Consider the following 26790-nt stretch of genomic DNA (forward strand, 5'->3'; position numbering starts at 1 on the left):
ATAAAATCTATATTTATCCCGGTGACATACAAGTTATTACCTCTAAGGTTCCAAGGGTTTGATTACTATTTTTCTACTTAATCACAAAGGACAACAAAAAACTATTAATGACAACAAAAATCGTTCCGATAAGATTACACATTATTTTAAATGATAGTCATCCTCAATTGTTTGATATTTGCAAAGAATACAAAAAGCATTTCATTTAAACGGTTCAGGTATATGTTGTTACGGCTCTGTATATTCATAGTCTGTAAAGTCAAAGTATTTCTGTGACGAATTTAAGCGTGCTAGAATTTACAATATTGAAAAAAAAATGAATCAGAAATTGCATAAAACATATTCGCGAGGTTTTAAATTGTTGATTCTTCTACTCGTATTTTCCGTTTGGTGATTACAGTGAACATGATGGGAAATCGATTGGGAACTTCAACAACGTTCGAAACACGATACGTGTGCTGCTTTAAATTGAAAGATGCACGAAATATAATCTAGAAGATATTTGTGATTACATTTATTTTTTATGATTTGCATCATGCAAGCAAGTTACGAAATTGTGATATATATGATCAGCAAAATTTGACCAGCAAAATGTAAAATGTGACCAGTAAAAAGTGACAAGTAAAATGTGGAACCAGAATAAACTGACATGCAAAATGTAACATGCAAGTGCATAACTTGTTATGTCGCCAATCAAATCAAAAGTCTGTAGCTGATTTATCTTTATTTGATATGTCACCAATGAAATCAGATGTCGGTAGCTGATATGTAAGTGAAAACCTATACATGTCTTTCATGGTAATGTGCAGCACCAGAAGAAAATTATGCTGACCAAAACATGTGCATGCAATGTTCTAGTGATTACACTGTCTGGCTAAAAACAGGTGGTTTGAGTTCAATCCTTTCTACTAAAACCAGACATACTGTTCAAATTGAAATTTGAAACCGAAACACCGTGTTTTGTTTCCTTTCATCTACTTAGTGTAATAATATAGTTTATTGTATTTATAAGTGTACATGAAGTATTAATATTATTATACTTAATTATAACGTACATACGAAAGGGTTAGGCCAAAATTTACAACAACATTATCGAGGACCCTTTCTTAAAATTGTTGCACTTATTGTACTTCTATGTTAGTTGAACAACTGGTGATTGCTTTTAAGTTCGCAGCGGTTACTTCCCCTGATCAGTGAGACCTGAGTATGCTATTATTCCCCTTGATTATTATGGAACACCTAGGCAGTGGTTAATTGTCATCGAAGTTTACTGAATGTAATTAAGTCAAACATTCTTCAAACAAAGTCACATTCAAGCTGCTGCTTAATTGAACAATGCAATGGAATTACAATGCGACAAGAATATTATTACCTGCAACTATGGTTACTATAAATCATTAAAGAGCGAGGATTACGATGCGTTTGATCACTTTTTCCTTTCGTGAGGCACAAGCAAAAAAACAACATTTATCTCGTTTAATTAACAATGACGCAGCATCTTTAAATCATATATGAAATAGGAATTTCCATCTTACTGTTTTCATCTTTATAAAGATAGAGTACATATATCAATATAAAATACATGACAAGAGATTCATAATGACCAACTGTCGCTCACCTGAAACCAATTTCTATCTTTATTCAGAAGTAGGCCATTAAGTTACATTGGTATGAGGTCATGTTGTTAATTGAGCCAAAATTCATAAACTTTGATAAAGATACACCAAACAATGCTTGTGCTAAACTCAAAGCCTTGTACAGTGACTGTATTTACAACAAGAAGATTTTAAATGTGTTTGCTAATAAATTAGGTATGTAAATTAAGACACCCTGAAGGCAGGGCAAATTTTGGAACCCGTAGATATGATTTAATCTTTATGACGTTCGTAAAGAACTGTTACCGGCCAACTGGGCATTATAGTTACTCAGGAGATTTTTAAGTCTGGTTCCTTTACATATAATATTGGCCCCGTGGCGGACAGGGACATTCTTGATTTATATCAATCCACTAGGCCATACTTTATGGTAAATATCTCAACTCTGTAACATATAAATTAAGAACTGCATTTCTATTTATATTAAAGTCTATATAAATTAAGCAATGGACGGGGAGGGCCAATTTTGACCAAGGGGGTATGATTTATGTGACCCGGAGGGGTGATTTTTTACACAAGATACATTATTTATATATTACCTTTCGTAGAGGGTCAAAAAGGGACATGCATTCCAAATATTTAGAGTGCTAAACATGGTAGTTTCTGTGGGAAAAAATTAGTCAATATAATAAATGTTACACATGGTTAGAGCCTTTTGACTGCAGAGGGATGACTTACATTTTTATAACTTAGATTGCTACATGCAAAAATCTTAGCTTTCTCTAGGACATGCAGTTTAACAAAGAAGATTCATATGCATTTTCCCCGTACTTTCAAGTTATGTTTCCGATACACGTCTATGTTGTAAATGTGATCTCGGACGAGGCCCTTTTATGGCCCCAGAGGCCCTATTCATATACTAGGCAATGTTACATGCCAAATATCTACGCTTTGGGCATGTAGTTTCATAAAAGGAAGATATAAAACCTAATAAAATAGAATATTCTTTAATTCTCCATGTTAAAAGTATCGTTTCATAAAAAAAGCAATAACAAAAAATAATAATAATCAACCGGAAATTCAATTTAATTAGACAGGAAAGATTGATTGTTTAATTGGGCATACTCCAATGATATCTGGCCGCATTCTTATATCTGTAATTGATCAGTGTTTTACAGAGAAACGGTATTAATGATGTTTTTCTTTACAAACATTGTTGTTCCGATAGGATCTGCTTTTCCCGGAAAAAAAAATCGATGCTTAAAAGAGATAACGGAAATGTCCCGCAGAAATGAGTTTTTCTCCATAAATACTCCGATTATAAACAGTTTCCAAACAGAGTTTTACGCGGAAACACTTGCATTGATTCTATATTGATAACGGAAATGCCTTGCAAAGATAAGATTATTGCCTCAAATTGGCCTACTGAGAACTCGTTCCTAGCAGGGTGTTTTTTTTCCAAATGTGTCCGCTTGAACATAAATGGACATGGTTGAACATGTTCTGAATATAGAGTCCGATTTGTTTCCGGATACCAGTCTTGAACCAGGAAACTTAATATTGATAAATGCAGTAGATATGACATTATCGACACTTTAAAGTGGGATAGACTCTTTCAGTCCTGTATTTAACATTAATGTTGTTTCACAGATTTAGAGTCAACATATTTCATGAACCTCATGCAGTGTCTCGTTTGGTAAGTCACCTTTTATTTCTTTTATTTCCAGAAAAAAAATGATGAAATACAAAAATGACGAATTTAAGCAGACAACAGTTTTCCCAGCATACAAAGGTTTCAAATTTTGCTCTTTTCTTATTTTCACCAAACGTTTGTTATGACTCCCAATGGTGGTATTGGTAGTTTTCACTCCAACACGACAGTAAGCCACATTGAATTCACCAGAGCACAGTTCAGCCACCGCATCCTTCCAGGGCATGCTGTCAAACAGTTTACTAGTACTAGTTGCCTTCACTATCGCAAGGAACTGACTAACTCTGTACGGTACAGTGCGAGTGACTGTAGAAAGGATTCCATGATCAATCAGAACAAAAGTGAGCTGAAACGTCAAGGAATCGAAACCGGGTTCCCCGATTCACCGTGCAACGTTTTACATACTGAGCTAACCGGACTGCCAGATGATGATTATGTATCTTATATGCCAAATAGAGGAATTGAAATTCAAGGTCAGTAAACAAGGCATACGTGACGGGATAATAAAGTTGTTTGTAGGGTTGTGAATATGTGCATTTTTCTCTTTTTTTATCTTATCAAGGCATTTCAAGGGAAAGACAGTCTATCAAAATATCACGCGTTCATATATCAGCAAGGACAGATATGAGATCTATCGTAGATAGTGTTTTTTTTTTTTTTTTTTTTTTTTTGATTTTTAAAATATTTGGGCGACATTAATAATAATGATTTTCTAATAGTCCCATAGGACGTCATTGCATGTGTATCATTTTAATAGCAGTAGTACGCTTAAATAACTAAATGATATTCCCACATGCAAAGAACATTGCTTTCTTGTTGAATGTTAATGCACATGTTTTTGACTCAGCGAAATGCAATTAGAAATGAATAGACATCAAACAAAAAAATAATTTCATGCATTTTGCTGTCATTTTATTTCTTTTTTTACTTGACTGACATAATAAATAAAGGTGGTATTTATTTATTGGTGATTATTTTCATTTGAAAACATGCCAGAAATGATTGCAATTTTCAAGGGCAATTCTCTATAGCATTTATGAAGCAAAATTATATTGTAAAAATGAAAGCCTAAAAATGGTTTTCTTTAGTTTAAAATAAAGATGAATCTAGTCAATAACGATTATAAGAGGAAATGGTCTATGTCCGTGTTCACATGTATAGCACGTCCCTACCACTATAATCAGAGATTTATTTTTCCTTCCACGTTATAAAAACACTGAAACCTTTATTTCTATAGTAGTATTATATTGTTTGTGTGTTTCAGGTCAAACCGACACCATGAAGTCCACATGACAATTTCCAGCGGACACCTGAGCAGAGCCACCGATCTTCCGTAACTTGTTTTAAATGCTTCCCAGTGCATGCACCGGTCAACCGTAACCACAGCCTTATTCATTGAAGGGCGGGAAGTAGCGGACGCGCACCAATACACACGCCCACAAGCACGCAAACAACACACACACAAACAACATACACACACACAAACAACACACACACAAACAACACACACACAAACACACTATGTATATATCAGATTCCTGGGAATATGTCCAATAGACATAAATGTGTATTCTAGTGGCGATTTTACAATCTGGCTTATCCAGAATAGCGACTCCTTTGAGCAGGATCTTAATATCTAAAAGGGGAGCGGTGGCCTAGTAGTTCAAGTATGTTCAAGGTGTCTGCCTCTCAATCCAGGGATCATGGGTTCAAGCCCTGATCGGGTCACGAACATGTTTCTTCATAAGACACCAGTACTGGTAGGTTCCAGGAAGCGGACTCGAAAGTGATTAATATAAATCCCAATAACTTATATATGTTTAAACCAAATCTTAAAGTCAAACTCCCCGCTATCCAATTTTTGTGGTGGCGGTCGTGTTATAATTTGACTGATGCATAACATACAAGAATTCAAAGCATTCCGTTCTGATTCTAGAAATACGTAAAGTTTATTGTACGTACACTCATATCTAAAACAAGTCTGAGCTGTTATTGACTGAATATGTCCCCTCTTTTGGATATTTAGAATAAGAAGTTTAAAAAAAATGATATCCTGGTCTAAGTATGCTCACTTTTAGCTTAAACGGTATGCTGGACATATAAATATATTTGTCCCCCCTCGCCCCTCAAATTTTATTGAATCACTTTGTAACTCGATCTATCTACTGGACAAAACTTCTCAAAGTCCAGTATATACATGTATCATATAAAGCCGGATGTGAGCACATGATCAAATGATGTATTTTGTACTTTGTACATGTTTTAAAAAATAAAAAATATAAAAACAATTGTATGTATTAATAAAACATGTAAAAGATGCCACACGACAAGCTAATACAATGTATTAATTAGCCGAACTCATGATATATTGTTGAACAACACGTCTATTATATCTAATATGTAATAAATCAAAAGTTGATTAAAGCTCAGAAATGATAATTGTATGGTAACATGAGTTTTATAAAGTTTAAATACATTTTTGTAATGATTTATGAACAAACAAGATGATTATCACATGAAGAAAGTAGCGCTGAATGTGAAATAATTTGTAATCAAATAAGCAAAATGTAAACAGATAAGTATTTTGACTTCCATAAAAAATATTAAAGCTGTACTAAATGCCAAAAGGTAGCAGAAGCAAAATATTGATTAATTTGTGAATTATTTATTTTTTTGCAAACAATAGCAACACACCAACACTATGAAGCTTTAAAGAAAGAGAAACGAAAGCATTTTTGGTTTAGTGGGCCTTTAAACCCTAAGATAGAATAGAAACTACAAAATATAAAGTTTTAAGTCGTACTTAGTATAAGTTGAACGTGCTCAAAGGATTTTATCTACAAGTTTGTTGACATTGTTACGGAGATACGCATTGACCAACCAGCCGACGTTGATTTTTTATATCCAGCCTTTTTCATCAAACTGATAATTTGAATCACAAGATAATAAATCAGTTTTTACACTTTAATGTTCGAAATAAGATGTCCGATAAGAAGATAAATACATGTTGATGGATATACATCTCAACAAATTTCAAAACTTTTTAATACAAAATGTATTACCTCAAGGACCTGTGTCAAAACGACACTGTAGCAAAATATTAAAAACAAAGTACAGTGTAAGACACATATATACATGTACATAATATAGACAAAAATTAAAGAAAATTAACAAATTCAATATTTGAATTGGGCAATGAGATTATTAGCTATGTATTACCAAGAACTGATTTATAATTTTCTTGCAGAAGATTACTGGATTTAGTTTAAAAAAACTCACTATTCATAAACTTTACAAATTTAACAATATTTGGTGCAAAAAGTAAGAATTTGCTGAATAAAATGAAAAATAATTCATCAAAAAGCTGAACATAAACCACAAAATTTAAGACTTCTACCGAAATTATAAAATCTACCTCTTTCGGTTGGCATTTTATGTATTCATACATCTACATTTGAAAAAAAATATATATATAGAAAACCCCAAACTATTGCTTAATCAGATTAGTTAAATTCCAAAGAATAAACTAAAAGAATAATATAAATTAAGGAGCTCCAGTGAGATCAAAAAGCCTAAATTCATAAATTTTGAAATTTAACACAAATCTAATGAAGCACTTAAATTGAAAAAAAACTGCAAAGGATGAACAAATATATTCTGAATCAATTTGAAAACTGACCATTACAGAAGTTCTTAGCCCGATTTTTGTGGAAAGCGTTACAACGCATTTCATTTTTTGGTCATTTTTGCTCAATAAAAATGATTATTCTCGGAAAATAGGGTGATGGAATAATTTTAAAATTTCCTCACAAGTTATTGCTCCAGACTTGCATCAAATGGCATGCAAATCTTGAGGAAAAAATCCAGTTCCAAAAAAACTAAGTACAGCCCCTTTAAAAGTTCCCTATAAAATATCGAAATTTGTTCTTGACACTAAAAAGAACAATTGTAAAATATCAAAGAGCTAAAGCTTTTGACGACACGATAAAAGTTCATTAAAGCAAAATGCTCAAAATTTAGCTTTCAATTTTGTTCAACCCTTAGACCTCAACTGCTGTATTTGTTTTGTGGATTTGACCTGCTTGAACGTGGAACAGTCTATTCAAAGTTTAAGGGATTTCAATTTAAAAATACGAACATTACGTACAGTAAAGAGCTTGTCTGGTGGTAGGGGCTATAATTACTTTCACTTTTAGCATGAATCATGGATAGTTTCGAACAACTGCATGTAGGTGTTCATTAAGTATGAATGGAAAATGCTAGTCATGCTTGGTTTGGTTGGTGTTTGTAGTTTTAACGGCAGTAAGCCACATTGAAAGCACCTGATCACAGTTCAGCCACCGCAGGGAAGGCTTCCAAGCAGTTTAAGAGTACTAGTTGGCTGTACATGCCAGTGTAGAGGTAAAGTACGAATGACCGTAGAACGGATTTCGTGATCAATCACAATTATAGTGATCTGCGTCTTCCAGGAACCGAACTCGGGTCGCCAGAGTCAAAGTCCAATTTATTATAGCAACAGCTATAAGATTGGGCGTCCGTGGCCGAGTGGCTGAGGTCGTTGACTTCAAACCACTTGCCCCTCACCGCTGTGGGTTCGAATCCCGACAGGGACTGGGATTCTATCATGTAAGGACGCTATCCAGCTAGTTTACAGAACGTTGATGGTTCAGCTTCTATTCAGATACCCGCTCGTGCCTGAAATAATACTAGGAAGGGCACCTGAGTTCTTCCTCCACTAGTATAGCTGGCACGTTGCCATAAGACCTATACTGTGTCCACGGGGGAGGAAGTGTTACACGAAGGATGTAGTTCTTATATAACTTGTTCAGGAGTTCTTGTGATAACTGTCACGGAGTTCGTCGGAAAACATCTGTATATACTACAAAAACACTCGTCAAAAATGGTTATTTTCATCGTTCAAAAATGAGTTTTAGGTGCTAAATTAAACTTTAATGATTAAGCTTGTCTTACATCTTGTATTATGTGTCAATAACTAATTCACAGGCCATTTTTCATCGCCTCTTGCTTCAAATCTAGTAATTTTCAGTAAAATTTCCAAATTATTTGCCAATTCACAAGTATTGACCTGTTTATTTCTGGTCTTCACCCTTGCCATGCATAATTACCTAATTATAATGTAAAATTGCAAACATAAAGCACCGGCTAACAGATTTATACCCGATTTTTCAAATGTCCCGGAGTTCTTGTGATAACTCTGAAGATGTCACAGAGTTCTTATGATAACTTTTGTTATTGCCAGTGTGTTTTTTGCGCTAAATCACGGCACGTTTTAGCGTTTTTTATTATTCAACGAGCTTGTAAATCATTATGAAATGTAGTACGCTCATCCTTTGCGCAAAAAAATAGGATATATAATGTTGGTTTTGAGTGGATTTTAGTTCAAGAGATATTATTTCTTACCCCTGTTTCTTTTTCATAGTATTTTTTTTTCGTTTGACGCAGATTTCGTAGACTGGAAAAAGGATTTATGTACTGGTTTCCCAGCAGTTTCCGGCTCCTAGCAGTATTCTGGCCCTTTATCATTTTCGTTAAGCATCTATGTTACTGCGTCAATCAGAGAAACATTTGTTTTCTATGTAAAATAGCAGTTATAATAGTACAGCGATGAATATGTTTCAAACGTTTTTTTTCTGTTAATTTAAGTTACATTAGAGAACTTGCGACACTTAGAAGCAACACCTGGGGAATTCTAGTTTGAATGCCCATGCACAATAACTGAAATCCCATTCTAGGTAAATCACTACTTTTAAACAATATATTTGCAGACGACACGGAAAAGTTTGGGAAGTTATATCTATTTAAAAAAAACAGGTTAACATTGCTTATTGGTACTGAATTATATTCAAAACAAAGAAGGTCTGCTATGAACTGCTATGAAACGTGATAAAATGCGCTTTGAAATACTCAAATATGGTATATTAAATTTTCATGTATATTTTTCTGTCGATGTTTGATGAGTATTTCCCCTATGTAATCTTAGTGGAGGAAACTCTGCTACTTCTGCTGTAATTGATAACAAAAATATACAGTCAAACTTAGTTCGCCTGAACCTGGAAGGACAGTTCAAATTTGTTCGAGAGATCGGTAGTTAGAGCCAATCGCAGTTGATTTTTTATCATGTATCGTACTTTTTTAAGACATATGTGTGGAAATTATCCGGGTTATATACTTATTTATTATGGTATAAAATGATACAAATTACTTAGCCCTTAGGTAAAGGAAGCATGCCTTTATATTGTTTGCTTAAGAAAGGTGTTTGCTTAAAACATGTGAAACTGAGAACAACGTGTACGTTTTGAGACATTTTTGTTTTGTGGTTTAAGCCATTATACTGCTGAATATCAGTGGCCGCTGGTTCAATTTTTACTGTAGATGATAGCCTACCACCTATTTATCCTTTGCAGACACTTAATACCAACGTTTTATCCACATTTTTGTGCAAAGGATGATCGTACTGCATTTCATAATGATTTACAATCTTATTGAATGATAATAAACGCCAAAACGTGCCGTGATTTAGCGCAAGAAACACACTGGCAATAACAAAAGTTATCATAAGAACTCTGTGACATCTTCAGAGTTATCACAAGAACTCCGGGACATTTGGAAAATCGGGTATAAATCTGTTAGCCGGTGCTTTATGTTTGCAATTTTGCATTATAATTAGGTAATTATGTATGGCAAGGATGAAGACCAGAAATAAACAGGTCAAAACTTGCGAATTGGCAAATAATTTGGAAATTTTACTCAAAACTACCAGATTTGAAGCAAGAGGCGATGAAAAATAGCCTGTGAATTAGTTTTTGACACATTATGCAAGATGTTAGACAAGCTTAATCATTTAAGTTTAATTTAGCACCTAAACTCATTTTTGAACGATGAAAATAACCATTTTTGACGAGTGTTTTTGTAGTATATACAGATGTTTTCCGACGAACTCCGTGACAGTTATCACAAGAACTCCTGAACAAGTTATCATAAGAACTCCATCCTTCGTGTAACACTTCCTCCCCCGTGAATAACAATAGATTTAATCACACATATTCACGTGCGTTCTTTTGTTAACAAATATGTTGTGGTAAAAAACTTATATGATAATTCGAACCGGACAGATCAGGGTTATGTAGAGATCTATGCACGAGAAACGCGTCCTCATCGAATTAATTTACAAAGTAATGCAAAGTACGTTGCCAAAACCCGGTTTGACATAATAATAGAATACAAAGAAACATGTGAAATATTGTAAACAAATGTATTTGTATTTGTTATAAATGTAATTTTTGCCACTTTCAGAGCGTTTCCGCCATCATCGGCGTCTGTGCACATAGGAACTCTGGAACAGGATCGCATATTGCGGCGCATAAATCCGAATCCGTACCGGCTTAAGATATTGTTTGTCCGACCTTTGAATATCTTTTCATATTATGCGAGCGGGTGGTCTTTAATTATCTAATCTCAATTTAATTAAATCTGCTAATTTAAAAATCAGTCAAATTTACGGTATATTGTTTTTTTTTATAATACCGTAAAATTTGACCAGATTTAAAAGAGACAGATTGGGTTCAATCGATTATATATTTTTGAGGCCATATACTCGGATAATACTAAAAGATATTAAGGTGTAGCAGAAACGTTCTTAAAAACCGTTACACGATCGAAAATATGCGCCGCAATCTGCGGTCCCGTTTTCGAGTTCCTATGTTTCTGCATATACAAACTTTGTATCAAAGGCAGCAATGTGTCTTCGACCGGGCTAGTTGAAACATTTTCAACAACAACAAAAAGGAGACTTTTTAACCTGTCTCTTTCACTCGCTCAAAGTATTTTATGAAACTGGGAAACAAGTCCAAAATTATCTGATATAATCTTCGTATAAATATATGGATAGACTAATAGTTTAAAAACAGTAATTTTCCTTCTTATGTAAAAGCACGTGAATTTCAGCGCACGAGTAATGTTACACGTGTAATGAATATCTTTTATTGACTACGCAGTGGAAGTTCATTTTCGGTTCAGTTACTGTCGCATTTCGCTGACCTGTTTCTACGGACTTGAGGTGTCGGGTGGATATATGGGGGTACCTGGGGGCAATTTTAAATGTACGCACATATTATATGCAGGAGGTCAAAGGGGGCTCATAGCCCCCCCCCCCCCTAGCAGGGTAGAACCCTGGAGAGGGTTCTAGAGCTCCACGGATTAAGTTATTTAAAGATGATTCAATTTTACAATTTTGCGTCCATATAATATCATAAAAATATGGTTAAACGGTCTTTTTAATGAGTAATTTCACTGCATAAAAATATAATCATTTGCAGACGCTCAGATGTTTAGTAAGTAACCATGGTTTGGAAAGGTCAATCTTTCAGTTGACAGGTTGGTCTTTGTCTACTGATTATGACAAATTTTACAAATTTAAGAAATTTCGTTTCGACATATTGTCTTAAATAATGTTTTTGTGATATTTATGAGATGTTGAAATTTTTAAAATGTTTACATTATTATTATTTTTTCATTCATAAAATTTAAAAAAGAAGATACCAAATTTCATGGACAAATCTGCCATTTTGGATCATAATCAAAATATTCAAAAGTACGTCGAGCATATCTATTCAAAGGCACGTTATGCCTCAGAAATGAATAAATGTCTTTTTCTTCGGAAAGGGCAAACATTTCTTTTATAATATTGTAATAAATATATCAATAAGACGCTATATAATACGTTGTTTTTTTTAAATCATATTTCAACATTATAATAATATTATATGAAACTGTTTTTTTGCTTAATAACGACTATATATATGTTAATCTTACTGTTGTAATTATATTTTGTGTAAATAGTGTTACATACGAACGTTACGGAGTCATCCTAGAGCCAATCTCAATGGACTATTATACAATTAAAGAAAATTGATTGCAAAGCCTTTTTAGGAGAAATAAAATCTGAGCTAGGATTTTCAATTCTAATCATTTATTTTTCAAAAGTTCTTATAAATCTGTTACAGTTATAAAAAAAACTCATTGGCTTTACACCTGAGTGTTCTTTTTGCTACTTTTGCCACAGTTATAGAATTAGTTGATTTGTATTTTGTATGGAAGTAAAGATACTACTTTGTTAACATTTTTCTGCTCTTATCAGAAATGTTTCATATTCAGAGCTATTTTCTTCGGAGATAAGAATTTCACATGTTCTTAATTCATTAATGTGATAACATTGGCCTACATTTTATTTTGACTGAACTGTAGGAAAGTGTAAGCGATTCTTACGGAGAAATTATTCTTACGACACCGTTTGAAATTTTGTGAAAAGAGGAATGACAAGAATTTCATGTAAATAAATGGCAAAATACTCACTTTTGAAATGAAAAATGCCACACTGGCGGCCCGGTTGTCTTCGTGGATCAGTTTATGAGAAAGGTAAAAATTAATTGCATGCATCTTGTCAGGTGTTATCATTAAAATACTATATTTTGACCTGCCAATTTTCAAAATTGAAAGATTTTACGAAAGATTATTTTCAATGAAAACAAAGGTCATGAATTTAGAACGGGATTTCGGTATACAGTACTATTAATGAAGTGACAATCTGTCAAAGTGTGGTTTTTAAGTTTGATGAGAGTTCACAATTGAAAAATTAATTTGTTATTATGAAATGAGCAGATGAGGGGAAGTCATTGAGCAAACATATTTTTCAGGTCAAAACTCAAATTTATACCTTTAAAGATATGTCTATCCATCTATCTATCTTCCATTAATGTCAAACCACTTGCAGGGATGTAGACATGTCTCACGTCCAAATCACAACAAAGTTTAAAAAAAAAGATGTTTAGTTACAGGATAAAAGAAGAATATTAAATTTAAAACATTAAAAACAGGCGGCTGGAAAACCAGGGTGAAACATGTTCAATGCAAGATGCAAGCTATGGCTGCACTTAACTTTTCAGGGTAGTCGGAAAGGGCAACTGTAGGGGGTAGGTGGTTTCATTGGTATACCGCACTAGAAAAGAAGGATAATTTTAATAGCCTTAAGTAGCTGTGAATAACAAATTACACAGGAGATTGCCATGTGTGATGTTCAGGAGAGGGTGTCACATATTCTTCTATAGGGATAGCAAGTTAGCAACCTGACCATGGTGAATCTTATAGAAAAGGGATAACCTAGCATCTATACGTCTGAGTTCCAGTTTTTGAAGCTTAAATGAATGAAGTATGTCCGTGACGCTAGAGGTCTGACCATAATTTAGCTTGATCCATCGGGCTGCTCTTCTTTGGACATTTTCAATTTGTATTTTGGTGTGGAGAGACCATACTTCGGAACCATATTCAAGCTGGGGTCTGACTGACATATGGTAAGCAATGGACTTAATGGATTGGGATTTAACCTTCATATGTTTCTGCATAGATGATCGTGTAGGAATCCTTAGGTTTGGTTTGCTTTCTTGGATGTCCTAGATTTATGTGGGCATTCCATGGATTCAGAGTCAACTCGTCCTCTGGTCAACTCGTCCTCTGGTCAACTCGTCACCTTTTTGGTCAACTCGTCCCTTGGACAACTCGTCCCCTAGTCAACTCGTCCCCTATATTTTATTATTATCTGTTTTTCATATATTTCATAAATTATTATAGACTGTTAAAATAATATATTATAAAATTACTGAATTGGACATATTTTGACGCTTTTTGTATGCGAATATTTGGAGCTTTTTTTCTAATAATAAGTATATATATGCATAATTCTGATTAAATTACATACAGAAAAAAAAACACGAATACGATCAATAGCAATACCATTTAATGTATAAACATGTTTCATATGTAATGATAAAATATAATTTATACATTCAATATATTGACTTGTATCATACAAGAAATTCTGGAACTCAGTTTTTTCAGCTCCTCTTTGAGATCAATTTAAAGATTTATTTATGGAAATTTAAAATTAATCTTTACTAGTTATTAGATGGCAATTAAATATTTGGTAATTACTTTATGTTTTCAATCATGTTTCCATTCAATCAGTTAATATCCACTGCAAATATTATTGTACGGAAATTGTCACATACGCCGTTCACATGCAGTATATAATCCAACAATATGGAATTCTAAGAAATGATCAATATGCACTTTAAAAAATAATCCAATGTTGATATAACGTACAACGCAAATGGGATTTTAAGAATAAATCTTATTTTTTTTTTTAATGCGTTTATTTAAGGTCGCCGCCGGAAAGCCCATATGGGCGACCGTACACTCAAGTCGGATCATTCTAGAGCGTCCCGCCGAGATTTTTTTCCAGCTTTATTGGTGGAGGAAGACCCCAGGTGCCCCTCCGGGCATTATTTCAGGCACGAGCGGGCACCTGGGTAGAACCACCGACCTTCCGTAAGCCAGCTGGATGGCTTCCTCACATGAAAGATTTCGACCCGAGTGAGGATCGAACCTACAGTGGTGAGGGACCTGTGATCTCAAATCAGCGACTTTAACCAATCTTATATTTATCAGGGCAAATTTTATATTGACAATTTTACAACAAATAATTATCATGTTTTTAATTAACACGATCCTTCTATAATGAGATCAATACGCACCGACATAAAGTTTTTAGCACTTCTAATTCCTGTTAATCTGTCGTCAGTCTTTAATCCATTTAGGGAGGCGGTAAAAATCAAAGAGTTGGACCTAATTTTAGTTTTAATTATCATTTAAAACTCCGATTTATTAAACATTAATTGAATGTTTGCAAACTTACCTGTCTTTGTAGTTTAACATCAAAGCTATGCACGTGCGCAAAAGATCATTAAAATTTGACGTAAAAAGACGTTATTTTATTAATATTTCGATATCAATCAAATTCATTATTAATTTTACATAAAAGAACTATTTAAAGACATTGATTTAAAACATATAATAGTGACGAATCGATCGAAATTAGGGGACGAGTTGACCATATTAGGGACGAGTTGACTCTTTGAGGACGAGTTGACCAAAAGTAGGGGACGAGTTGACCAAAAAGGTGACAAGTTGACCAGAGGACAAGTTGACCGGATTGCATTCCATGTAAGGTGGGATAGGATGTTTCCTTTTTGTGACTTGAATAACTTGACACTTGGAGGGGTTAGATTCCATATCCTACTTCAACTCCCACTTTTCTAACCAATTTAGGTCATTTTGGAGGGTGACTGATTGGTTTGCAGATGTCAGGTTAATGTATATTGCAGTATCGTTTTCAAACAAGCAAAAAAAAATTTATGTTTTGTGGGAGGTCATTAACATGTATACAGGCAAGAAACAGGAGGGGTCATAGAACAGTACTGAGCCTTGGGGGACACCTGAGGATACTGGGATGGGGTTTGAGCTGCTACCATTAAGCACAACAGACTGCAGCCTGTTATATAGAAAACTTTTGACCCATTCTAAAGTTTGACCTCTGATTCCATAGTCATGTATTTTCAGCTGTACTTTCTCGTGACTGACCTTATTGAAAGCCTTACTGAAATCTAAAAAAATCAGATCTACATGTTTTTTCTCATATGAGGAGACCAGGTCATTTACCAACATAACAAATTGCTTAACACAACCTTTTTTCCCTGAAACCATGTTGGAGGTGGTAAAGGATGTTATGGTTGGTGAAGTGTTTAACAATGGAAGAGGAAACTAAGTGTTTCATAACCTTACACAAAACACATGTTATGGAAATTGGCCTGTAATTGACCTATTGCCTTTCTTGAAGATCATACAGGATATTGCTTACCGATTATGACTAGTTGGCAAGATATGTGCTATTCAACAGTTATGATTTAAGAAATAATATATCCCAAACAGTGATTTTATAGCTCAATAACATTGCTGTTTGGAGTTCGGATGCGTGGAATTATATCACGAGGACGTAGCCCGAGTGATATAATGATGCGCATCTGAATGACAAATAGTTATGTTTTTAAGCAATAAAGTCACCGATCTATTAATCATGGGGATTTGGCCTTGTAGTCGGTAAAACTTAGTCAAAATGACCCTCAGGATTTCAAGGCTAGTGAACACCCTGCCTGTCTTTGTAAACATTACACTAACTATTTCAATGGCAATCACCCAGTAGGCACACTAGTAAACATGGTTTGACTTTCATAGTTTAACCAAAATTTAGGTTTTAACGTTTCATCAAACTTTAATTCTAAAACTCCTTGATTATTTTAATGATAAAATTGTTGAAATATACATGTAGTTCTAAAATATTAAATATCCTGGCTTTAATAAGTAGTTTGAGCATAACCTGCATTTGCCCTTGTCACTGACTAGGAGGTGCTACTTTAATATTTACCAATTTAATTGCATTAGTCTGTTACATACTGACTTTCATTGCAATGGCCTCTGTAGTTGACTAAAAAAGAAGTTATTAATTCACATAATTTTTGTCACATGATCATGACATTTTGTTTGCTATTTCCCCAAGAATAAAATCCAACAAATTTGAACAGTTAACTTAGTAATGATGGTATATAGATGTATCTGAAAAAAGGTCCTCTCAAATTTTTTTTATTGTAGAATAGATCCATTTCCCGAAGAGATTGACATTTTTTTGTAGTTTTTGAAATGGTATTGTCATTATATATTATGGTCTGTATTCTTTGTTCTTAAATGTTTGCCTTCCTTGTTTCCCCACTCAATTTCCCCTCTGTTAGTATGGACATTGTTACAATTTGTACTCCAGTTGTTCAAGAAGTGTAAATGGAATGAATGATCTTTTTAACTTACTTTTTTGCATATTTATTATCTTTAATTAAATGCATTGTTTCAATTATAGATCCTATAGAGTATCGTCCAGCTACTAATGGATATCCAGGGCCAGCGCATGAAGACAACTGTGAGTATATCAAATGCATATTACCACTGTTTTATATAAGATATATACAATATCACATAGAGACCTGTAAACAACAACTGGGGACCTATTTTAAAAGCAGCACACCACTAGATTCTTTAAATTTAAATAAAAGTTGTTGTGATTATTAAAAACTTTGTCAGGTGTTCACATAAAGTGATTGTGAATTTTATATAAATTTAAGGCAGTAATTATGCACCTAGAGAAATTGCCCTGTGAAATTACAAAATCTGTGGAAACAGCCCTTGCTTTCATTAGTAACACACTGTGACAGTACAAATAAAGTGATATAACTTATGAGTAAATGTTTTGCAGATATCATTCATGTCACTGTGTCTCTTAAATTCACTTGGATAATAATTAATGCATTTCCTGTACTTTAACTCTATATTGACTTTTATTGAAGTTTGATTTTTGAAAATATATATGCTCGTCCTGGTTGTGAGCAGCTTTAAAGAATTTCTCGATTGTTTCAAAAATAAGTGACTTATGGTTTAACCTATGAAGAAACTCATTCTCCAAAATAGAGGAAATAAAAGTAAATCTGAAATATTGTTTGTGGTAAAATTTAGACATGTTGATGAAATTGAAAAAATGAAAGTTATTCCTTTAAAAAAATGTGTACAAATGATTATATATATATAAACTATTATTATTACATATTATTGAAAGCCTTATTTTAAAATGTCACAAGCTGAATTTGGATAAAAAGATACATATGTATCTTCATATTGATTGAATTTTACGGTAATAAATAATGATATAGTACATTTGTATACTTTGTGTGTACTATGATTGTATGCATCCAAAATGCATACAGACTTGTATTTGTCAAGTACAACTTAGTACATTATATACATAATAGTAACTAAGTTAACAATGGAAGTAATATATTGTATTATTTTTCAAAATGAAAGTAACATTATCTTCCAGCCTTCAGCTACATGTACTCATGACTGTTTAATTTATTAGTTTCGTAACTCAATCCCAGTACTACATTAATTATATTCTATGATTAAAACCACAGTGTGACCTTGAGGCAGTTCGCAAGAAACATCAAGTGTTTATAGTACATGTAGACTATAATTGTATGAACATAGCATATAAAGTGTTCCACCATTTCCTTATAAAAACAAAATCTTAATGTACATGTATGCCTGTTTATCATGGTGGCAAAATACATTATGCATACCCTCTAATTTATGATTCAGCCTTTAGTTCAATTTTTAACAACAGTAACTTTTGTTCTGATAGAGACACTGCTAAGATTTTTCTATTGTCCAAAATTACATTTTAAAGTTCATGAATTTCAAAGAAAATTGTATGATTTATACAATAAAAATTCAAGTCTGCATACTAGGAGTCTGATTTTTAATTGTCAATAATTACAATTTCAGTTCGAGATGAAACAAGGGGAACGACTCTGGTTGATTTGCGTAAGATTGAAGGGTCTGGATTAGGTCTCATTCTTGCAGGTATTGTAAATATGTCTTTTAAACTACTTAAATATTATCGGTAATTGTCTTTTTGAGAATGCTCATCTGTTCTGTTTGACAAAGTTCCTGGTCTCCATACTGTTGACTGCTTGATATTTACTGTTATATTCCCCGAACTCAGACCAGATCATTTTGATTTGACTACCTTTTCACAAACTTATTTTGGAAAAGTATATTTTGAAGGTTTCAAATGAATCTTACCGTCATCTTAAATGAAAAGATGTGTGTGTAATGTGTTAATTGAAAAAATGCTTAAAAAATTGAAATCTGGAATCCATTGAACTCAAATCAGGAAACTCTAATTTCAAACTCACAAACTCAGCAAATAAATGATAAATTGTTTAAATCTATGTTGACATGTAAAAATGATGTTCTACATGGGAGAAAGTTTTCAGGACTATTCCTGAATTTCAGGATTTTCAGTCTCCTGAAAGTCTTCTTTTTACTATGTAAAACTATAGAAAAACTGCTAAATTCAGGATTTTCAGGATTTTAAAATTTCCAACTTTCACCCGTATGTTCTAAGAGTGAACGGTTTTGTCTTCATAGGAAAATCAGAAAATTGTCATATCACTTGTACAGTGCCGAGCTTGATTGAAAGTCTAGTCGAATGGAAATTGTTTTCTGTGTCACAAAAAATATGAAAGGAGAAATTTAATCAATGACTGTAAATTCACACTTGCCCTGCCTATAATATCTTAATGGACTTGTCCATCATTATATCGGGACAAAACCATTCACTATTTATAGGGAAAATTGCAAAAGGATATATTGACTCAAAAGCGAACAGTGCAGACACTGGTTAGACCATCCATGCCAGCTGATCCTGGTCTTCACTATTCACATGGGTAAATACTGAATCTGATAGCATCATAAATGTATTAACTGTTTTACCTAGTTCTGTGTCACTTTCGATTTTTTACAGGAGGCGTAGACAAACATGTTCGTCCACATATATCCAACTTGAGGCCTGGTGGTGTAGCTCACAGGTAAGAATAAAAACATGTTATAGAAGACCTTTTCTGAGACTAATGCTGTAAAATTTGAAGTATTTTTTTATGACCACAATTTCATTAATGACCCTATTAAAGCCCCATTTTTCTAAAAAGCAGCTTGAGATATGTTTGGGAGTGTAATTAAGTTTGTGTCCCAAAATTCGATTTAGAAAATTAAAGATATTTGCATCATAACAGACCTACAAATGACAACCTACAAATGACAGAGTGACTATCTATGAAAATATTTTCAATGTAAAAAAAATCAAGTTTTCTAACTTGAACTCTATTAAATTTTTGTTTATTAAAAAAATAATCATATATAATTTTTGGTATACAAATGTAAACCATATTTAAATTTCTTAGTTAAAGGCCCCCATTCCCTGTTATGTATTTTCAACAAGTTTTCTTTTAAATGGTTTGTTTAGAATGACACATCACTTTATCATTATGTAAAAAATCTATCTATATTGTCATTGTGTAATGAATCAGAACTGTTATAAAGTAAAAAAAAAAAGTATTTCCCCTTGGTTGTTACATATATTCTGTGTAGCACTGCAAACTATATTTTAGATCTGACCTGTTACAAGTGGGTGATATCCTGTTGTCAGTGAATGGAATTAAAACAGGATATATGAAACATGATGAGATTGTCAATCTTCTAAAGAATGCTGATGAAAGTGTGAGGCTGGAAGTCGAGTATGAACTACCAGAGTTAGGTAAGTCTGGGACTTTTTTTTCCCCAAGGTAAAGGAATGGGCCCGTCTTAAAATTTGGGTAAAAATAACATGGTGTTGTTGTAAATAGGGAGAGAAACAAGTTGATGTTAATTGCATTTTTGGGGTACTTAATGCATTATTGTGAAGAATCTTCCATGTGGTAGATGCCTGTATATGGCTCCTGTTATAGAAGAAAAAGTCTTGGCTAAGTCAACAAAATAACTTCCTATTGTATTTGCTTTTAAGACTTTTTCTTTGACAAAAAAATGAAAAAAAAACGTGCTATTTGTCTTGTTTCCTTGTTAATTAAAAAGAATTTTGATATATTAAATGGCCCAGTATATAGCATTGTATATTGGAATGTTAGAAACCACCGACTGTGATGACTTGGTAACAGAAAAAAAGTTCCTTAAAATACTGTATTTTTTATCATGGCATCTTCTGAAGAAATCTAGATTGTAAGGTTTATGATACTAGGTATGTGGATAGAGGGTCATATTTTTTTCATCAATTCAATATTTTATTGAGCATATGAACATATTTAAATGTTCTTTACCCACATATATAAACATGTAAGGCAGTGACATTTAATATTTTTACAATGAGAAGAGCATGATTATGTTATAACAATGAACTATATAAATAAAATCACATGTATATCACTAATGACAGCATAAATGCTGGAGTAAAACATATAAATAAACATTAGTCATATGAAAACTAAAGATTTGTACAAATTTGAACCACAAGTTAAAATATACAAACATTTGTAAACAAACATTATTCTGTACCAGTAAAAGTTGGCCTACCAATAATGCATCTGTCTGTTTGTCATTTTGTCAGCAACATTTTTTTGTGTTATATTTCAGTCCCAGCAGATGCATTTTCTGTATGTTGTAAGCAGCATTCAATAGCTGTACATCCAGACAATGCTAGTTTTGGTTTTACTCTGAGAGGCGGTATGTGCCAGAACAGACTCAAGTCTCGTCCATTGACTATTACACAAGTCCGACCTGGTGGTCCAGCTGATAGGTAAGTTGACAATATTTTACAGTAAATTGATCAGATTGGATGAATACATCAGTATTTATTAGTGATAAGTATGGTTGGTAGTTTTCACTCAGAATCATGGCAGAAAGCTGCAATGAATTTACCAGAGCACAGTTAGTCAGCACATCGTTCCTGGACAGGCTGTCAAGTAGTTTACCATACTAGTTGCCTGCACTTTTACAAGGAATTGATAAGTTCTGTATATGCCCGAGCAGAGGTACAGTGTGAATGACAGTAGAAAGGAATTCATGATCAGTCACAACAAAAGTGACCTGCACTGTCTGAGAATCGAACCAGGATAGCCCAGTTCATAGTGCATCGCTCTACCTATTGATGTAGTTGGACGGCTTTGGAGACCATATAAGAGCTCAAGAAAGTTTATAATTGGTTGTTTACCAGCATATATAATACATAAGTAAATTTTCACTTACAAAAAAATATGGGTTTTTTTATGCCCCCACAATGTGGGAGCATATAGGGTTGCACTTGTCCGTCCGTCCGTCCGCACTCACAGGAGAGTAATTATGTGGCTAGAGGGACAATAGGTAACTTTCTTTCTCTTTGATGTCATTCATTCCGTAATGCTTTTATGTGGCTATTTTCTTTTGTGTGGCTAAAAAGAACAATAGAGAGAACAATAGAGTAGCCACATTATTACTCTCCTAATAGAAAGTCCGTCAGTCCGTCCGTACGTCCCGAAATCTTGTGAACGCAACTCCTCTTAAACCTGATGGCAGATTTTGCTTAAACTTCCAGGGATGAAGAACCTGAATGTGTAATTGGTAGTAAAGGAAGGAATATTTGCTGCGACCAAATTTAACAGAATTATGGCACTTTGTTGATTTTTTCACTATATACAATGTAGAAATTTTGTGAACGCAACTCCTCTTAAACTGATGGCAGATTTTGCTTAAACTTACAGGGATGAACAACCTTAAAGTGTAGATGGTAGTAAAGGAAGGAATTTTCGCTGCGACCAAATTTTACAGAATCATGGCCCTTTGTTGATTTTTTCACTATATACTATGTAGAAATTTTGTGAATGCAAGTCCTCTTAAACCGGATGGCAGATTTTGCTTAAACTTACAGGGATGAACAACCTTAATGTGTAGATGGCAGTAAAGGAAGGAATTTTTGCTGCAACCAAATTTAACAGAATTATGGCCCTTTGTTGATTTTTTCATTATATACATGTACTATGTAGAAATTTTGTGAACGCAACTCCTCTTAAACCGGATGGCAGATTTTGCTTAAACTTCCAGGGATTAACAACCTTAATGTGTAGATGGTAGGAAAGGAAGGAATTTTTGCTGCGACCAAATTTAACAGAATTATGGCCCTTTGTTGATTTTTAGTTTTCAACTTGTGGCACATGTAGTCCAAAAAATATTTGACCTAGAGTCATAAGATTGACAGAACAGTGGCGTGTGGGGGCATCTGTGTCCTATGGACACATTTCTAGTTTAATTAAAACATCTACCCCTGTTTATGTAGTTTACAAAGAGACAAACAACTCGAGTAGTGCTTTTTAATTCTCTAAATCAAAGTCATCTGTGGACAAAGATAGTATCATTAATACTACTGTCTGATGATTAGCAGTAGCTGACAGATTGTTCTGGAAATGTTTAGAGCAATAATATTTAACATGAAATTAAATAATAATTATGATAATAATAAAATCCCAGCCAAACTGAATAGTCAGATCAAAAGGATTTGATTGTAAACCATTTTAACAGTGATTACTTGAAATGTGTAATAATCTAAAATTTTTGCTATCTGTTTTTTCAGGGAAGGTTCCTTGAAGGTCGGAGATCGTATACTGGCAGTGAATGATTTTAGTATAGTGACCTTGACCCTTACAGAAATGAATATGCTGTTGACTCAGTGCAATGAAGAGACATTATTTACTATAGAATATGATGTCTCTGTGATTGGTAAATGATACAATTTTAGTTTTCTTGTTATAAAGTACTAGATTAAATACATGAAGATTTTAAAGTTTGCAAATCTGAAGTATATTAATATACAGTAAAAACAATTCAGGGGACTGCCAAATTTATATGAGCAGCGTCACGACGAAACCATCATAATGGGTTTGCGACTAGCATGGATCCAGACCAGCCTGCGCATCCGCGCAGTCTGATCAGGATCCATGCTGTTCGCTTACCAACCCTATTACAAGTAGAGAAACTGATAGCGAACAGCATGAATCCTGATCAGACTGTGCGAATGCGCAGGCTGGTCTGGATCCATGCTGGTCGCAAATGCATAACGTTGGTTTTGTCGTGACGCGGCTTATATCTTTATATCTGAGAGGCAGCCATTAAAAAAGGCATTTAGAAAAGAGTTGGGACTGCCATTGCAGCATCATTATAAAAGATAATGTTATAAGTGGAGTTAACAGTTCTGTAGTTCATGTAGGTTACAGGATCTATTTTTGGCAAATGTCAACGAGCATTAAGTTTTGTTTGCATTCAAAATTTTATGCCACAAAAATATACTTTTTATTTGTAAAAAAATACAGAAATTTGCAAATCAAATTTTTTTTAGAAAATAATGATTCTCATTTACCAAAAATGACAATCAATTTTCTTGAACAAGAAATCCACTCATTGCTTAGTACTGGTTGGTTTATGGAAGGAATTTGAAAGTGTGTCTATAAGTTTATAGCTTTCTGCGCAATCAAAGTAAAATAAATTCTATATTAACACTTTCATTGAAACAGATGCTGTACAGAAGGCTAGTGGACCGTTATTAATTGAGATAGACAAGACTCCTGGTGCAGCACTGGGTATAACACTGTCTCATGGTCGACATAAAGGCAAACATTGTGTCTGTATAGACAGTATACGACCTATGAGCATGGCTGACAGGTATCCTCTTGTTGTTGTTGTTGTTAATATAAAGTTTATTAGGATCAAATGATTTTGTGATTTTGGAGAATGATTAAAATTTTGTTTTGTTTGGTCAACTGTAACTTTTTCAAAAATACCTAAATTATATAAGCAAGTGTGTTCAATTTGGTAGACTACATACTTACAGTGGAGTTAAAATTAAGTACAAGACCCCGAAGTGAAATAAATTTTCAAGAAAAGTTCACTTCTGATAGTGAATACTGAAAATGGGGGTTTTAACAAATACAAATGTATCAATTAAGATAAGGTGTTACTGTGAAACCAAAAGATCAAAGCAGCTCATAAAAAAACTGAATTGATCTGTGTTCATTAATATACTATGTTTCAGCTTTAATCAAGCCTACATCAAGTTTAGATTTTAATGAATTTTTAAGTCCATCGTTTGAAGGCAAAGCCAAAATAGAAATTTGAATACATTTGTAATATTTCAGATGTGGAGCGCTACACGTTGGTGATCTAATCTTGTCAATAGATGGCGCTTCTGTTGAGCACATGACTGTTGCCGAGGCGATGCAGTTGTTAAAATCGTCTCATGGCGACCAAATTAAAATGGAGATTCTACCATCGAGATTAGTGGATCAGAAAATGTCGACGGACACGATTTTCTTAAATGCAGGTGCGTAATTTTATAAAAATTTTCTCATGATTTTTATCAATGTTAAATTTCTTAAATTTCAATGCATGATAAAATCAATATGTCTGCTTATACACAACATCAGAGTAAATGTTGTTACTTTATAAAGCTGTTGTCGGTACTCTGTAAACTATTTCTATTAAAAAGCATGATATTTATAACTTTCTCTGTTCTGTACTTTTTCCATTATTCCACGGAAAATTCACATGCATGTTTTGTAATTTCTTTAAAAAGAATAATTTTTTTGTTTGTTTGAGGTTCTACATGGATAAAGGTTTCCTATTTATTTATATGGAGACTGCTATTTGTATTTATCGCGTTCAGTTAAAAGTTTAATTTCAAAAGTAAAGTTTGTTATTCCTATATAGGATTTTATATAGCAAGTTCAGTTAAGCTTACAATTTTATCTTGCTGATACTATTTTATTACAAGTTATTTATATGTATGCAAATGAAAATGCTTGTAAAATAATTATCTCATATATAATTGTAGATATTATATAAAGACTGTACTGCCAAGAATCATACAAAATAATGGTTCCTTGCACTAAAAATGAGGGATTTTTTTCTTTTGAAAAAACAACAACAAAAAATGAAACCAAAAAAACCATCTTTTATTTGAAATAAACTCTCAGGTATCTATATAATCAGAAATTATCATCTACATATCTAAGGGAGATAATCATCAGTATCTGAGGGAATAATTACCTAGGTCTAGATATCTAAGGATGATTAAAGGGAGATAATCACCCAGGTAAAAAAAACTAAAAAGGGGGGTAATCTTGAGGTATCTAAGGGAAATAATTGCTCATGTTTCTAAGGTGGGTCATCTTTAAGGTATCTTAGAGAGTTTATCAATCAGATATCAAGTACTAGATATTGTTTGAAACATCACTTCACAGATATGCCTGATAAGATACAAAATACATCCTATCCCATTATATTATGTTGCATGTTTTGCCTGTTTACCATCCTTCTAGGCTTCCAGAAGAACAGCATATTACCTTCTATATCCTCTCCCGTCCTTAACAACCCCTCCCTCTTCAACGGTATTGGGTCGTGTAAGAGTTACAGTTCCATCGGATTCTCCGGACGCTTGTCTACAGATATGCTCAATAAAAGGAGAAAATCGTGGATGAAGTCGGAAAAGAGAGTCGGATCTTGTGGTACATATTGTGCCGTTTGGTTCTTTTATTCAGCATTTGGGTTTTTATTCAGCATTTCGGTTCTTTATTTGTTTTCAAATTTGATGATCTTTTATCATTCTTGCAATGTGAAATTTACATTGTAAGTTAAACCAATACTTAAAATTAGCAGCAGTGAATAAAAATCATGTAAAACATGTAATAAAAGTACATGATTTAAAACAGTTGATTTAGTTTATGTTTTGTTGATTTTTGTTTTGAATGACAAATTGTCAGAAAAACATGCTTCAGTTCTCTCCACATACTAGACTAGTATGACAATATTAAAACAAACTATCCAGCAGTCTTGCTGTAACAAAATTTAAAATTTATTATAAAATTGATCATCAATATCTGTTTGTTTATTCTGTTATTTGACAATGACTGTTGCCTCTTTAATGGTGAATTGTTTTGGGGGAAATAGATCATTTGATAGTCTACAAACAATCAGACCAGTGAGAATCATTATGAATAATGGAATATGGAATATAACCTGACTGAGAGTAAAAGAATCAAATGGTGTAGTGTAGTATTGACCTGGAATAGGAATTTTGTTAAGTCCTAAACTATATATTAAAGCTTTTTTTCAGGCAGTTGG

At 33.3% G+C, this 26790-nt stretch overlaps 1 protein-coding gene across 1 annotated transcript in view; it reads left to right on the forward strand.

The window, feature by feature from the left end:
- Positions 1-12584: 12584 nt before the first annotated feature.
- The window catches only part of LOC132738946 (glutamate receptor-interacting protein 1-like), a 28951-nt gene continuing 14745 nt past the window's right edge, over positions 12585-26790 (forward strand). Inside the window, exons 1-10 of the mRNA XM_060726572.1 lie at positions 12585-12741; positions 17123-17182; positions 18598-18675; positions 19622-19685; positions 20265-20410; positions 21280-21442; positions 23249-23394; positions 24186-24333; positions 24807-24991; positions 25989-26174. Of these exons, the coding sequence (XP_060582555.1) occupies positions 12693-12741; positions 17123-17182; positions 18598-18675; positions 19622-19685; positions 20265-20410; positions 21280-21442; positions 23249-23394; positions 24186-24333; positions 24807-24991; positions 25989-26174 (1225 nt within the window). The 5' untranslated portion in view covers positions 12585-12692. The remainder of the gene's footprint in view (positions 12742-17122; positions 17183-18597; positions 18676-19621; positions 19686-20264; positions 20411-21279; positions 21443-23248; positions 23395-24185; positions 24334-24806; positions 24992-25988; positions 26175-26790) is intronic.

Source organism: Ruditapes philippinarum, unplaced genomic scaffold (assembly GCF_026571515.1).
Source record: "Ruditapes philippinarum isolate M1 unplaced genomic scaffold, ASM2657151v2 ctg3002_1_1_1_1, whole genome shotgun sequence".
In the NCBI taxonomy this organism is placed as follows: Eukaryota; Metazoa; Mollusca; class Bivalvia; order Venerida; family Veneridae; genus Ruditapes; species Ruditapes philippinarum.